At 36.0% G+C, this 16,923-nt stretch overlaps 1 protein-coding gene across 1 annotated transcript in view; it reads right to left on the bottom strand.

The window, feature by feature from the left end:
* Positions 1-4,811: 4,811 nt before the first annotated feature.
* Positions 4,812-16,923, bottom strand: part of DCAF17 (DDB1 and CUL4 associated factor 17) — a 33,188-nt gene continuing 21,076 nt past the window's right edge. The window contains exons 10-14 of the mRNA XM_059928084.1: positions 13,488-13,597; positions 10,368-10,458; positions 9,563-9,646; positions 7,400-7,555; positions 4,812-6,620 (exon numbers count right to left, since the gene is read on the bottom strand). Of these exons, the coding sequence (XP_059784067.1) occupies positions 6,453-6,620; positions 7,400-7,555; positions 9,563-9,646; positions 10,368-10,458; positions 13,488-13,597 (609 nt within the window). The 3' untranslated portion in view covers positions 4,812-6,452. The remainder of the gene's footprint in view (positions 6,621-7,399; positions 7,556-9,562; positions 9,647-10,367; positions 10,459-13,487; positions 13,598-16,923) is intronic.

Raw genomic sequence — 16,923 nt, 5'->3', positions numbered from 1 at the left:
CCTCCAGCTTTGTTCTTTTTGCTCAGGATTGCTTTGGCAAATCTGGGTCTTCTTTGTTTCCACATAAATTTTAGGATTATTGGTTCTATGTGAAAAATGTCCTGGGTATTTTGATAGGGATTGCATTAAATCTGTAGAGTGCTTTAGGTAGTATGGCCATTTTAACAATATTAATTCTCCCAAAGATCATGGGATATCCTTCCATTTCTTTGAATCATCTTAAATTTCTTTTATCAATGTTTTATAGTTTTCAGTGTATAGGTCTTTCACCTCCTTGGTTAAGTTTATTCCTAAGTATTTTTTTGATGCAATTTTAAACAGGATTTTTTTTTAAACTTTCTCTGATATTTCATTGTTAGTATAAAGAAATGCAACAGACTTCTGTATATTAATCATGTATCCTGCTACCTTCCTGAATTAATTTATTAGTTCTAATAGTTTTTATGTGGAGTCTAATTTAGGGTTCTCTATATAGAGTATCACATCATGCAGATTAATTTTGTTTGGCCATTTTGGAAAAACAGTTTGGAAGCTTCTTAAAAAGTTAAGCATATACCTAAACATATGACTCAGTCATTCCCTCCTTGGTATTCACCAAACAGAAATAACGTATACGTCTGTCCATAAAAATCTGTACGCAACTGTTCATAGTAGCTTTAGTTGTAGTAGCCAAAAAAGGGAAATAACCCAAATGTACATTAACAGGTAAATGTATTAACAAATTGTGATTATATACATATAATAGAGTGCTACTCAGCAATAAGAAGAAATGAACTATTGATACATGCAACGCAGATGGATCTCAAAGTAACAACACTGAGTGAAGGAAGCCAAAAAAAAAAAGTACTTACTATGTGACTTCATGTATATAAAATTCTAGAACATTCAAACTAATCTAAAGTGACAATAACAGATTAGTGGTTGCCTTGGGAAGGGGGAGGGGAACAGAGAGGCAGGAGGGAGGGATTACAAGGAACAAGAGGAAACTTCTTGGGGTGATGGATGTATTCATTATCTTGATTGTGGCAATGGTTTCATGGATGCATACACATCAAAATTATCAAACTGTGTTATTTAAATATGCATAGTTCATTGTATGTACATTATACCTCAATAAATTTGTTAAGAAAACTAAAAATTTACACATGGCAAGCAAACACATAATGTGCTTACTATCATTAGTTAATAAGGAAATATAAATTAAAACCACACAGAGATCTAATATAGTTACTGGGGAAAGGATAAAGGTTGTTTAATATGCTTTCCTATTAGCATCAAAAATTCACCTGATTTAGAAATAACATGAACTCATAATCATTATAGGGAAAGGTCATATTCTGTTTTATTACAATGTTTTGGGGCCATCCTGTCCAGCTCCAGCAGTCATGTGGAAACAGTCTGACATGTCCCTTTAGCAACCCAGGTTTTTCCTCGGATGTTGGTCTCCATTAAAGGCAAAAAGGGTTCCTTGGTGAGCAATGTATTCCATGTTTGAGAAAGAATAACTCAACCTGAGTTTTAGGTTACCTTAACTATTATCACAAAGAAAGAATGTTTTCAGCAGTTCCTTGTAGGGGGTGGTGTTTAAAAAGATGAAGGGATATAGATCTGACAAGAGGGCTACTAGGCACAAGTATTATAGAAACAATCTAAGTATCAACTGGAAATGATTACACACCCACCAAAAATACTAAGATAAAAAAGACAAACACAAATGTTGGAGAAAATGTGGAGTAACGGTTAAGTCCCCATTGTTGAAGGCATGTAAAATGGTACAGTCCTTTGGAAAAAAGGTCTGGCAGTTTTTTTATGAAACTAAACATACACCTACCGTAGGACCCAATGATTCCATCCTTAGATGTTTCCTCAAGAGGAATAAAGACATGTGTTCACAAAAAAATTTGTATAAGAATGTTCATAGCAGCTTTATTCATAACAGCAAAAAAAGAAAAAAAAAAAAAGAGAAAAGTGGAAACAGCCCAGGTGTCCATCAACAGGAAAATGGAAAAAACAAACTGACATATTCATACAAGAGAATACTCAGCAATAAAAAGGAATGAACCACTGATACAGGCAACATGAATTAATCTCAAAAACATGCTGAGTGAAAGAGGCATTATGCTTTGCATTATTTCATTTCTATGAAGTTTTAGAATAGAAAAATTTAATCTGTGAGGCAAAATAATCAGAACAGTAGTTACATCTGGGAGTTGGGGTAGGGAATGACTGGGAAGGGGAATGAGGAAACTTTCTGGCATGATTGCAATGTTCTAAATTTTGAAAAGGGTTTGGGTTACACAGGTGTATGGATTTGGGAAAAATCAGCAAATTTATACTTAACATTTGTGCATTACACTGCATGTGAATGTACCTTAAAAATTAAAAAAATGAAACCACACTAAACCCTACTTAATGATATGCCTTTTGAAGTATTAGGGGGATATATACTGATGTCAGCAATTTATTTTGAAAAGCATCATAAAAATAACATGGATGGATAAGTAATAAAACATGTAGAATAAAATGTAGAATCCATGTGGTTGGTATTTGGGTATTTACTGTAAAATTCTCTCAATTTTGCTGTAAATTTGAAAATTTTTATAATAAAACAATTAGGAAAAGCCAGTTGGTCTTATCTTTCTATTATCTATCCTTGGCCTGAAATAAATTATTCTTTCTATAGGATAGAGACTATATAGAAACACAGGGACCGGAAATTAGCCCTGCATAATCCCTGGGATTCTAAAAGGTAAGTCATACATGCAAACATTGTAAGAAAGGTAAGAAAATATATTAATATTGAAAAGAAAGCCAAGTTACATTAAGAGTAATTACTAATACTGGTGTTTATTATCACCACAAACAAGAGGAGAGTACCATTTTTTTGTACCTTTTTAAAAACTGACTTTTTTCAGCCATTGCATGAAGAGCCATCTTTTATGTCAAGTTATATACATGAATAGGCCAATTGTGTCTCATCCAAACTTTGTCCAAAATTTGGATACCTAATCATTTTTTAAAAAGACTTTTAAGCATTTTCCTATATACCCAATGTTATCATTGTTAATATGCTACATATGGGATAAAATAACATCCTTTGCCTTTGAGAGCTTTAGAGGAAATTTGGCATAAGTTTGTGTCAAACAAATCTGAATGTGTTTTCCATCTCTGCACTTATTAGTTGTAGGCCCTTGGGCAAATTAACTTCTGTAAGCCTCACCTTCCTCATTTTACAAATGAGGAAGAAAAATGGTAGTTCATACCTCATATGGTTATTTTGAATGTTAAGTGAGACAATTCATTTTACATGTATCACAGTGATTGGCAGATAGAAAGCACTCAATAAATATAAGTTATCATTGAGAAAAAAGTATGTACAAGAAACAAAACATTCAATTGATGGAAAAATGTGGAACAAAACCTTAGTTTTTTTAAATTGAACAGTATCATCTCCTCACATGGTAGTTCAAATAGCAACTATGATAGGGTTTGTTTTGTTTTCTCTCTGAGTTGTGAGAAACGTTTTAGAAAGTCAAAGAACAATAATCTTGCTGCACTGATACTGTGAGAATTCAGACTCTTAGATCAAAGAGAGAAATGCAGAAATATACCTCTCATCAGCTTAATATATGGACCTGCTAAAAGAAGCTACCCTGTTTCACCCAATCTTGCATTAAACATTCAGAAATGTCACCCATAATGTCTTATGCCTGTCACTAGCACCTGTTAAGTAGGCTGGCACATAGTTAAAGCCTTTACAACAGTCAGGTAGAGAGGGGGGTTAAGGAGGGGCAGGAGGATATTAACTACCACTTCCATATACCCTCAGGAGAACAGCAGTCTCATGTCTGGCAGGCGGCGGAATGAGCAGCTGCATGTCACTGTGGGGAGCTGGGAAGCCAATAATTTTGGGGGAAGCATGCTCTATTGTTTCCTGCTATGTCTGTTACCTGTGCATTTCCCACATTCTTTGCTATCTTCTTTATCTTTTGGCACCCTTTTTATTAACCTTCCTGTTAACAATCATGCAGTCCACATTCCCACATGGTGTTACAACTGGCTGAAACTAAGCAGTAGCAGCTTAATTCATTAAGCAGTAGCAGCTTGTCCCTTTAGTTGGGGCATAGCTCTATTTGTTACACTGTCCACAACTTCCTATTGTCTTTCACACTAGGTGCATTTCCTGCCTGGCCCATATGGCATGTGGATCCAGGTCTAGTTTGATTTGGGCAGCAGTGAGACAATAGGCGTTTCTTAGTGGTCAGTTCCTGTCTTGACTGGAAGTATTCCACCCAACCCTGCCCCCACCAAAAAAGCAGCCAGGAATCTCAGATAGTTCTCAGATGCCTTTCTGAACAGATGAGTTCCTTCATCAAAAGAAGGCAATGACTTAGAGAAAGGTAAACTCAACAAACCTGCTTTTTAAAAAAATCTGACAGGATTTAGTAAGTCTTAAGACATCCTTTTCTGAAACACTTTTGGAAATGGAGAGCAGGCTTTCTGCCTTTACATAGCACTGCATCTGCTTTGAAACCCACCATACTGGTTTCTTTTCTTTTCTCTGATATTTATCTATTTCCTCTTATCGAACTTGTGTTTCAAGATATAAATTCACTGGGCAGGACTATTTAGATATAGCTCATGTCTAGTTGGAAGTTTGGGGCAATATCTAGCACATCATAACTATTCAGCTATTCATAACTGTGCTTTGTAATCACAATCATGTCTCCAAAATACTCTGACTTCAAATATTATATTAAATAGTACTATTAAATATGCATGAAACGAGAATGGATTTTTCAACTAGTAGATATAAAAGTATTAGAATTTAATATACAAAGACAGTTTTATCATCTTGCTCATGAGGTAATCACTTTTACTTTCCCAAGTGGTTATTATACATAAGTGCAGATTCGGAAAGATTTATTTTTAGCCAACATATAAATATTTTCCCTTATTCTGAAATGTTAGCAATCTTCTTTTCTCTTGCACAAAAGACAGTTTTAGGTTTGTTCCCTTTATTTTTTTTTAATTTATGGACTCTGCTACTAATTTCTAGACTTTTGGAATAGCTAACGCCTTTCTCTCACCAGCCCTGTTGATCATAATTAGCTTGAAATTTATCCGCAAACTTTAAGGGCAGAACAGGGCAGAATTCACATTGTTCTTAACATGGGATCAGGCCAAAACTGAAGGAAAAACTGGAGGATTTTGATGTAAATCATCCAAGCTAAAATCCCATATTTTAATTTTAAATTTGAATCAGCAATGATTTTTACTGCTGTCTCCTCCCCTTCTATTTTTACTAGTTATTCTTTTGAGCCTGAATCAGAGAAATGTGCTAAACATGTGTATTGCAAGCAACTGGATTTTTCAAACAGGAACCACAAAGAAACATTTTCCTCCCTTTACTTGGGTTGCTTTTATTTAACATTCTGAAGAATGATTATATCTGAGTTCAAGGATCATATTTTGGTCAGTTCTAATAAAGAAGAAAAAATACTCATCTCACAGCTAAGATAGAGCCAAAACCTTTTCCTAGCTGCCAGTCAGTTTCCAAGCTAGTAAGAACTCCTGGGACTTTATCTACTCTTCTACAGGGAGCAGAGCTGGTACAACCCAGGATACCTTTATCTTATTGCCTACGTATGAAAATATTGCCTAAGCAGGATTGGAAGACTCACCAAATAAATAGAAGAGTGAAATGAACACAACACTCTTAGATGTATTAACAGCTAAACAGCCTACATATGAGAAAAAAAATTTCACTTACAGTTTGCTTGAAATCTTTTACATTAGCCTAACAGAAACACACACAAAAAAAACAATGGGAACATCAAACCAAGAGAATAAAACCATGGAAGAAAAGATAATTGGGGAACTATAGCCAATTCCTGATACTATATACAAATACAAAACATATATACATATATATATTTTTTAAACTGTGATGACACATTTTTGGCTCAAAGTATGCTTTCATATTATAGATCTCATTTTCCATCCTTAAAGTTTGGGTGAGAGGATACAGGATTTCTTGATTTCTTTCTGTATCTTTTGTATCTTTCTTTTTATCTCTCCCCCTTAGTTTTACCAATCAAAATCCCAGGCCATCCTTTAACAACCACGTTAAACACCTACTCATCAATGACCCTCTCCCAATAATTAGAATTAACCTCCTTCTCTGCTCTTCAATGTTTTATATTTGCATCACCACCCGCCTAAAAACTGCAAAATGCTAGACTTCTTGGGATGTCATTGTAAAAAATCTCTACATAAAATGAAGTCCTCACCACCCTGTATGGCAAGAGTTTAAAAAAGAAGTCACAGTGATCTGAAGTCAACACAAGACCTTTTCTGGAAAATACTGGAGAATATGCTATGCAGATAATAAAAAGGAGGACTGGACATGGCTGCTGGGGTGTTTGGCTAGAAGTCTCAGAAGTTACATCTCAAAATTTAAAACTATTGCAATCTTTTTTACAACTTCTGTTTGTGGTTTCTTCTTCTTCCCCAGGGTCACATACCATCTGGTAAACATAGCAGCTGAAGACCCTGCTGGGTTTTTGTTCTATGTGTAGTACCAAGTCTCTGTCAAAGTAAACTTCGTGGCTATATGTCTGTAACGAAAACACAGGCAAATGGAATCTCCTCTTCACATAATCATATTCACTACTGGGTCATTAAAATGTCACAGCGTCTATGCTAGGGATGTTCAAATATACACTTGGAGGCAACATAGCTGCCAGAAATAGTTTATTTTTCATTATTTGTGGATATGCAGACGACTTATGAGAAAAGCATTACACAAAATGTTGAGACTGAAAAGAGCCCTGGACTTAGGAGTCTGAACACCCAGATTCTATTGCCAACATTGCCACTATTTCACTTGTGACCGTGGGCAAGTTGCTAAATCTTTCAGGTTCTCCACTGATAAAACAATGATTGGGTAAAGTAACATCTACTGTTCTTTATAACTTTTATATTCTATAACACTTAGAAGAGCAAACACTTCCAAGAGTGCTTAAAAACCCTACATGCTTAGATTTGTCTCTATTAAATAACTGTGGGGATTCGATACAGTGTATTTTTATTTTTAAAAACATTACCAAACTTATAAAATGGGAGAAAACTAGACTATGGTAAGGAAATAGCATGTCTCATGAAAAAAGCATAAAGCTTTATCTTTAAAGCCATTGGTAAGGAGGCATCCTCTACTCCCTAGAGGAGAAAGTCTAAAGAAGTACTCATTTTGTCCTGCATGTAGGATGATAACCTCTTCCATGTGGTCACTGGTATAGGTGAATCTGGACTGACATGAACACAGTAACATCTGTTCCAATAAATGTCACCTATAAAGGAAAGTCTTACAACTTTGTATTCCATGGACTCTACTCACCACATCCCATGACTCCACGAGTGGAATGCTTTTAAGTAAAGTTCCATATTCATTACAGTGGAAATCCAGGTGAGCTTTTCCTTCAGCATCTATTTGAGTAACAGCTACCACAGAAAGCAAATCCAACTCATCTTCATAGTCCACAATTTTGAAAGTCTTGGGGAATAGATGATAAGGCAAAAGAAAAGAGGGGCAAAATCCAGTTAGGATTATTTCTACATTTGTGGCTTAACTATTATTTATAAAAATATGTAGAAAGAAAAATGAATGGGTGGGAGCATAGATAGAAATGTGTCTCCACTTATCTGCCTAGTAAAACATCAGTCTCAAGATTTTTAAGACTCAAGAAGTATCCTACAGATTTTGATGAACACAACCAAGTCTATGTAGGTCTCAGCCAAAGTATAACTGAAATTCTCTATTATGACAGCAAGCCACAGTGTCTCCAAATGTGAAAGAGGTATTCAACTGCTGACACTGATAGGTGTGTTCACTGGTTTCCAGATAGGACTAAATATATGAAACTCAGTTCTGAAACCTCAAGACTGCCCACTGTGCTCAGAAGGTTCTCATAACAGAAAAACACAAGTCATTTCAAGAAGAACTGATAGCCCATCATATACTATTTATGACCCTATTTGCCATCCTTTTTTAAAAAAACCCTTTCTTAGGGAATTCCCTGGTGGTCCAGTGGTTAGGACTCCGTGCTTTCCATCCCTGGTCGGGGAACTAAGATCCTGTAAGCCATGTGGCGCAGAAAAAAAAAAACCTTTTTGGTTCCCTAAAGAAAGCAAAAATGGCTGCTTATACTTGAGGGAGAATATTAGGAACAGAAATCCAACCCACAGAACAGGACTGGGATAAGAGACGTTAGTTAGAAATGATTAAAGATGGTAAAGACATTAAGAGAGAAAAAGCTAACCCCAGAACTCTGTCTCAAGGAAGAAAACCTGGGACTCCAACAGCCTCATGGGGAAGCAGATCTATGCTCACCCTTCCAGGGATGGCACATCTTGACAGGCACAGCAAGTTTCTCTTAATCACCAAATACTAACCCTTCACTCACACTTGGTCAAACTGCTTTTTAATCCATTTACATTTTCTGCCTTTACCACCTATGACATAAAAATTTACGTAGATTTATTACCAGTGATTCCTTTTAGTTTACTTTTTGCCTTTATCTTACCTTGGTCAAACTTCAAAAGGTGACTTCTTGCCTGAGTGTCAGTAATTTTATAGATTTTAGTCACAACCCCTTTCAACTTTTCCTTTACAGGTGAAAAGTTTTTGTTTCCTAATCTCACAATGTAGAGTATCTTTCTCTTTGCTACTACCTTCTCCCTTCTTAATTATTCTTGCTACCTTTTGGTAATTTTGGTATGTTTTTCTTGAATACAGTTTTACATACAGGGTAGGAAGCCTTCTGCTTTGTTCTCAATGGTTCAAAAGAATAAATATATATTTGGTTCCAAAGAATATGTATTTTTTCTTTTTTGAGAGTAGCCACATACTGTGCCACCTCCAACCTATTTTAAAAGATTTTCAAAAACTATCCTTAGAGGGCTGGCTACTCAATATTTCTACCTAGAAATGGTCATATGAACTATATAGTTATATAGAGTCTAAAGGGATTCAGTATTTACGCAAAGGCTATATACTTGAAGTATGAACACTTTGAGTTGATTTCATGAGTAATTCCAGTGCTTTTTTTTTTAAAGAAAAGGATAAAAATGTATTAGCTTAGTGACTGGCAATGTCAAGTTGAGACCAAAGGCTGAACTGATTTACCACACCCTTACACCCTCCTCCTCTGGCTCATGAACATTAACAAATACATCTATGTCTAGTAAGTGAAAAACAAGGCAAAAGCCATAGTTATCAAGATATAACTCAATAATTTTCTATTAAGAGATTGCCCGAGGAAGTGTGCACATCAACAAAACAACAAGCTAATAATAGTGTTTTCAAATTATTTCGGTCCTATGAAATCTTCTGCAAACAAAATCTTAAGAATAATTCCAATATGAAAAGAGAGGAGACAGAGACACATCGGTTCAAATAGCACACACAATCCTACAGACTAAGGTTGCATGGAGCTTCCCAACCTCTACCCCAGGGCAAGTTCATACAAGCTTGGTTTATTATTTCTGGCTAAAGTAATACCTCTTGTTCTGGGTCATCATCCAGAAGGTTAAAGCTTTTTTTTACCACCCGTCCAGAAGCTGTAACAGTGGGTAAGTTTTCATTCTATCATATGGAGAGAAATAAAAATATATGACAAGTCCTATTATGTAGTCAATGGCAAAACTGTATTAACGAATTTGTTAACTAACCAACCCTTCCCTAACATCCACAATTCTTTCCTCAACTGAGAAAATTCTGAACCAGATTTTGGATCCTCCAATTAATAAAAATACTTTATTATGGTAAAGTTTTTAATGGATAAAATACCAAAATAGAAATACAAAGGTTACACATTTGCTACTTCACCTGCCCTTCTGATTTTTGCCTTAGTATAGTACAGCAAATAAACAGTCGATCTGCTTTTGGAAATTTCCCTCTGCATGATTTTCTTCAGGCTCTTAATTTGTATGCTAAAGGCAAAGAACCATTTGGAGTTAAAGAATGGTGTGTAATTTTTTAAAGTTTATATCTAACCTTTCTTACCCTAAGTTTGCACAATTAATTAAACCCAAAGGTTGATAATTCATCAATAAAAACTTAAAGAGAAATCCAGAAAGGAAACAGAAATAAGCAAAAGATAAAGTCAATATAATCAACTCTCTTCAAATCTCATAGATATTATACATGGGGCTAAGACTAGCTACCCATGTAGACAAAATGAACAGACTTTTATAGGACTGTGCTTTTCTTTTCTGCCACACTAAAAGATAAATACATTTGCATATTATATTCTTATATAGAAAGACAGTGATATACAAAGGATTTTAAAGTACTCCTGACTTACTTTGTTCTTCTCCCTGTTGGCCAAAATGACAAAATCTTCAGAGATCTGATGCTGGGCACTATTATTTTCTACTTCACTTAGCTTTAAAACTCTGAAAAGGTAAAAAGGATTCTAAGAACCTAAGACCTCAACACACCATCAAAGTGTCAAAGTTGAACTACTGAAAAGAAACTTAACAAATGAAAATTATAGTAACAACACCGAGTTAGTTCTCTTCTCCTCCTGATTAGTCCAAAATATTAATGTCTGATAACTTAAGTGTCCATAAATTTCTTCAAATTTAGAGATTATGTTAAACAGAAAAACAGGATATGTGACAACCGGTGCTATTGAAGTAGGTAATGCAGCAGCTTGCTGATAGTCCTTACACTATCTTCCAAACTGGCTTAATAAAAGTTACTCTAAAGAACCTCCTCTCTACCAGCCTGCAGCAGGTCTTCAACATTTCAGCTTTAACAATGGCAGTATAGTAGATATTTACATTTTTATTTCTGAAGATAGAATGAGGTATCAATGAACAACACTCAGAGTTAAATATAATATAGACTGGATTAGCAACTAAGTTCTAAACCGAGAGTTTTCATGGTAGAATAATATTTTAAAACTGCAAATGACTTAATACTTTTCTTTTTAAAGAATTTACATTTTAGGGCTTCCCTGGTGGCGCAGTGGTTGAGAATCTGCCTGCCAATGCAGGGGACACGGGTTCAAGCCCTGGTCTGGGAAGCTCCCACATGCCGCGGAGCAACTAAGCCCGTGAGCCGCAATTACTGAGCCTGCGCGTCTGGAGCCTGTGCTCCGCAACAAGAGAGGCCGCGACAGTGAGAGGCCAGTGCACCGCGATGAAGAGTGGCCCCCGCTCGCCGCAACTAGAGAAAGCCTTCGCGCAGAAACGAAGACCCAACACAGACAAAAAATAAATAAATAAATAGATAATTAAAAAAATAAAAAGAATTTACATTTTAAATTCCTTAATTAGTTATTTTAATTAGTGCCAATATTTAAGAGTGCCTATCTTTTAAAACCTAGCAAAAGGGCACACACTCTTTGTGGACCTTATTTTCTTAAACTCAAACTAATATAAAAGATGTGTGGTAACAAACATTAAGAGTAAGGTTTATTAAAGCTGACCATAGGGGCTTCCCTGGTGGCGCAGGGGTTGAGAATCTGCCTGTCAGTGCAGGGGACACAGGTTCGAGCCCTGGTCTGGGAAGATCCCACATGCCGCGGAGCGACTAGGCCCGTGAGCCACAATTACTGAGCCTGTGCGTCTGGAGCCTGTGCTCCGCAACAAGAGAGGCCGCGATAGTGAGAGGCCCGCGCACCGCGATGAAGAGTGGCCCCCACTTGCCGCAACTAGAGAAAGCCCTGGCACAGAAACGAAGACCCAACACAGCCATAAATAAATAAATAAATAAATAAATAAATAAATAAATAAATAAAAAGCTGACCATACTTTTTATGACTTTTTATAAAAGTTCATAATCTTTTTTCATTAAGTCCCTTCATCCTCCTTATAACTGATCCAGAGTAGACTAATTATCACGAAGCATACGAAATAAAGAATGCAGACACTACTCTTCTTATTCAACAAATACTTACTGAGCACCTACTCTGTACTAAGACCTGTGCTCAGTGCCAGGGTTACAGGTGTCAACAAGACAGACTCTTTCCCTGTCATGGAGCTCATGATTCCCATCCTAGATATTTAAACAGGTAATCACACAAATAATTTAAATTGCTGTAAGTGCTACAGAAGATTACATAGTGGGTACAGTGAAAATATGATGGGGCAGCTAATCTAATGAAGGGTGCCAGGGAAGCACTCTTTGAAAAAGGGATATTTAAGGGGGCATAAAATATGAATAGAAATTAGGCAAAACAGGTAGGGGAAACAGACTTCAAATAGAGGGAACAGGTCCTCAGCTTTGTGAAAAGACAGCATGCCTAAAGTAAACTGAGTGGGAGGAATCTTTTAGACCAGCTAAGTATGTTGGTCTTTATCTTAAGTGCAATAGGAGGTCATAAAAAGGTTAAAGCAGAATTCACTTGGTTAGGTTTTTGTGTTTGTTAATGTTTCTAAAAATCACTCTAGCTGCTGGGAAGAAAACAGACTTAAAGAGTAAAAAGTAGATTCTTGGAGTCCTGTAAGAAGGCAACTATTATAGTCTAGGCTAGTGATGACAATGGTCTGACCAAGGTGGTGACAGTGGCCAAGGGCAGAAAGAGGCAGATTTAAGAAATGTTTAGTAGCAAAATAAACTGGATTGATGGGATATATGGTACGTGTGAGTGTGTGTGTGTGTGTGTGTGTGTGGGTGTGTGTGTGTGTGTGTGAGAGAGAGAGAGAGAGAAAATGCAAGTGAGTGTTTAAGTACACATATACTGATGAAAGACAAGAAGGTAAGAAAGTGTCAAGAATGATTCCAGACTTATGACATAAGCTTAGATGAGAGATTTGTGCTAAGAAAAATTTTGGAGTTTTGGTGTATACATGATCTTTAAAGCCAAGGGAATAAACAGGAGAATCAAGCAGACAGGGAATGAAGGGTGAGAAAAGAGTGTCGAAGTCCTGAGGACTTAGAGTCTGAGTAGAAGAGGAAGAACGTGAATGGATACTAAGAAAGACAGATCAGAGAGGGAAGAAAATATTCAGGAGCACTGTGGTGTCAGGGAAGCCAAATGAAGAGTGTTTCAAGGAAGGAGAGGTCAACTGTGTGGAAGATGTGGGTAAACCAAATACAACAAGATTTACTTCAAACAACCTGCTGCTTCTCCAGCAGTAAGGCTGTCTTTTAGAACAAAGGTAAATCATCTCTCTCATTAATCTTGGAGAATGAATTAAGACCTGATGAGGATGAACCAATATGTAATCTCCTTTTCCTCACACGTCATCAATCATCCAACAAAGAACTTACTCAAATGTAATATTTACAAACAGTAATGATGAGGTTGAAAGAATAAAGTCAGGTTTTCTAGATGCCATTCTCTGAGGAAGCACCCTACAACAAGCTAATTATTTCCACAATTTGCTCAGTAGTTAGCTGGCAAAAATAAAGATGCCAATAAATACTACCAAAGGCTACTTTTATCTTTAAAGTAACTAAGGAAAATACTCACTTGACCTGATTTGGGCCAACATGTATTATTCTACCAGAAGTATCAGGATGGAAATAGATCCAGTCAGATTCTAGAGAACAACACTCCATTTCTTGGACCCCGTTTTTTGCCTGAAGTTGGAACAAAATATTGAAAATAAAAATTAAGGAAAAATAAAATAATTTTTCAAATCCAGCATCAGTGATAGATCAGTAAGTCAAAAGTAAAGGAAGAGAAAACATTAACCAGCTTAACTGGGATGTGTATTAGGGCTGAATTAGGACACTCAAACTTGAGAAATCCAGAACATTTAAATTCAGAAATTTCATAGATGCACCATGCACTATATATTATAGCTCACAAATAAGAAGTTACCATAACTCAAGCACCTAATGTATGTCTGGCACTGCATTAGATGTTTTATACTCAATATTTCTTTTGATCTCAGCAATACTTGAAGCATATATTGCTATCCCCATCTTATGGATGAGGAAACTGATGCACAAAGAGGATAAATCATTTGCTTAGTATTCTGCACCTACTAAACAGCAGATTAGACTCCAAAGTCCACGGATTTTCCATTACTTAACTCTGCCATAATTATGTACATGCAGTCCCCCACAACATCCTTCTCCCTTCCCTATCCTCAACAAACTGTCAATCAGAAGAGTAGATAGCACAAAAATAAACATGCAACCAAACAGGTCATATAATCTCCTTGCAAAAGTCAGATTTTAAACTCTAATGCTGAGGAAACGGTCTAATACTGCTTAGCACTTAAGGTAAGTAGAGAGATTGATTTCATAGTAGTATATTTAGACATTAAAATAAAGAAAAGATACCTCCATATGTGATCACATACGTAATAAATGTTTTACCTTACACACAGGAGCACTGGGGACTAATACCAGCATGGATACATTAACTTCACTGGCTTTATCCAAGTCATTTAAATTAATTTTTCCAATGTAAAATGAAATGATGTCATCTTCCCTATTAGATACTCATAAAAGTTTCTGACATATAAAATTATTAATTCCATTAGCATATACTGACAGGACACTATGTTTAAGGTATCACACTAGGCACTAAACATAATCCTTGTCATCAAGAAGCTCATATTCAACAAGGGAGATATTGAAACAGAAATAGAATAAGGCAGTGTAGAAAACAAAGTGGTCAAGCTATGCACAGGATATTATCAAGCATCCAACCCAGGTAAGCAGAATTTCAGGAGCCTGAACTCTGCCTTGAAATGAGAATAAAGTGGCTAGAAAGAAGAGACAGCAAAATCAAAAGCACAGAAGTGTTGATCCATTTAGCATGTATATCCACAAACACGAGTAGCAGATAAAATTAAATTGAGAAGTAGAGTGTCCAGCCATGAGACTGGACAGGTAGGCTGGGGTTACATCACAAGTGCTTTGTATGCCATGCTTTTTTAAAAATTGGAATTTAACACATTTTAGGTATCAAATTAGCACATGCATTTTAATTTTTCAAGAATTTTTATAAGTATCCTAACAATTTCTAATAGAAATGGTGGTATTACTGCATTTTACATATAAGAAAATCAATACAATTAAACATCTTGGTTGCAACCACTAAAACTAATGTGTACATTTTGGCATTAGCTCCAAAGGCTCCTTTGTTTAATATAAAACTTTTTTATGCTGTGTATGTATGTATGTGTGTGTATATATATATATATATATATATATATATATATATACACATACACACACACAAAAAAAACCCCATAGCTTTCTTTCTTTAGGAGACTATTCTCTTCATTATAATATCTAAATACAACATGCAAAAGAAACATTATCTCTCTTTGTGTTAAATACTAGGCAGCATTATTATCAGCTTCTGTAGTTTTTATTATTTGCTCAAATGCTAGTTTAAAGCTCAGTTTAACAGAAAGCTATGAATCATTTTCTGAATTCTTCAGTTTGCCTACATATATGTTTTTGGGTTATCTATTTTTCTGACAGGTGGGGAGGTAATGCACATATGCATCATTAAGGTAATATCACTTCAACAAAGTTGTCCAGCAAAAGGACTGAAAACTCCCCTGGATTTAGCAATTATTTATAAATATGTTGAAATAAGATCTGACTAAATGTTATAATCAGTAATCATACAAGGAGAATACCTGACAGGCATGCTTGATGTAGATGTTGAAGGCCATTTTGTACACACACATAAAGAATATGTATTATCAGTTCTTATATAAGAATATCTACTAAATGTCTAGAATGTGAACTGTGCAGGGTTTGACTAGATAGAAAAGTTCAGCAAAAAAGAGATGTGACAGGTCCTGGTGGCTGAAGGATGTCCACTGCTGGGAGGTGAATAATCAAACCACAGACTTGCGGGAAACAGTCCCCATTTGTAAAAGAGGATGTCACTGGGCTGGGCCAAACAGGAGCTCCCACATGTGATAGGTTAATGAGAAAATGGAAGGGAAGAATGCTCCTGCAAAAAGACAAAAAAAAAAAAAAAAAAACTAGAACACACTATACACCATGTTCCCTGGTGGCCATGACATCAAAGGAAATAGATAAATGGACCCAAGACTGTGTACGTCTTCAGTGTGGTGAAAGGTGACCTGTGACTCTCAAAGCCACTGGGTCCAACAGTGACTGATGGAGAAAGATTCTGGAAGAGAAGGGTATGGAATAAGCTGAGTCTGCCTCATAAAAAGTTCATTTGATGTATCAAGAGGCTCCAGAAATAAACTAAACTAAATCAGCAATATAAAACAAAGATAGAACCCCCCTCCTCTGTGCACTCACTCTTGCACTCATCTCAATCACTGTACTTAACGGACTGCATCTTATTTCCCTACACATTCTTTTGAGAGTGTAAGCAACTTGTGGGAAGGGAATGTGTCCCCAGCCAAGTCTGGCACACAGTAGGCCCTCAATAATGTTTATTAAATGATAAATCAATGCCTAAGTCATTTTAAAAAAGAAAAAAAAGAAAAATTAACTCAAGGGGTAATTTTTTGTCTATTGTCTTGCCATATACCCTTTCTTTCTATTCTGCCATATATAACTTTAAAATATCCTTGAAAACTCAAAGTGTTTCAGTGTTTATACTGTGACCAACAGAGTTCTATCTGGTTCTGCTCTGGAAAGCCAAGAGCAACAAACCATGAAGAAGCAGAACCAACTACACATTCCACCAGTAATTTCAGAGGCAGCCTGAATACATTCCATCAACGATTCCCAATATGCAGCTTCAGAGATGTTTAAATGGGATCAAGGAGATGGTAAGGAGAAAAAACCTAATAAATCTTTGGTGCCCTGAGAATTTTCAAATGTTAATGTTTCAAATTCTGGGTAGCACATACAAGTGTTTGCTATATTCTTTGTACTCTCCTGTACTTTACGTTGTTTACAAATTATTAATACAAACAAATAAAAAAGTAATTCTTAGGAATGTGGAC

Source organism: Balaenoptera ricei, chromosome 7 (genome assembly GCF_028023285.1).
Source record: "Balaenoptera ricei isolate mBalRic1 chromosome 7, mBalRic1.hap2, whole genome shotgun sequence".
In the NCBI taxonomy this organism is placed as follows: domain Eukaryota; kingdom Metazoa; phylum Chordata; class Mammalia; order Artiodactyla; family Balaenopteridae; genus Balaenoptera; species Balaenoptera ricei.
Note: the sequence above shows the minus strand (reverse complement) of the source record. Positions and strands in the feature narration are given on the sequence as shown.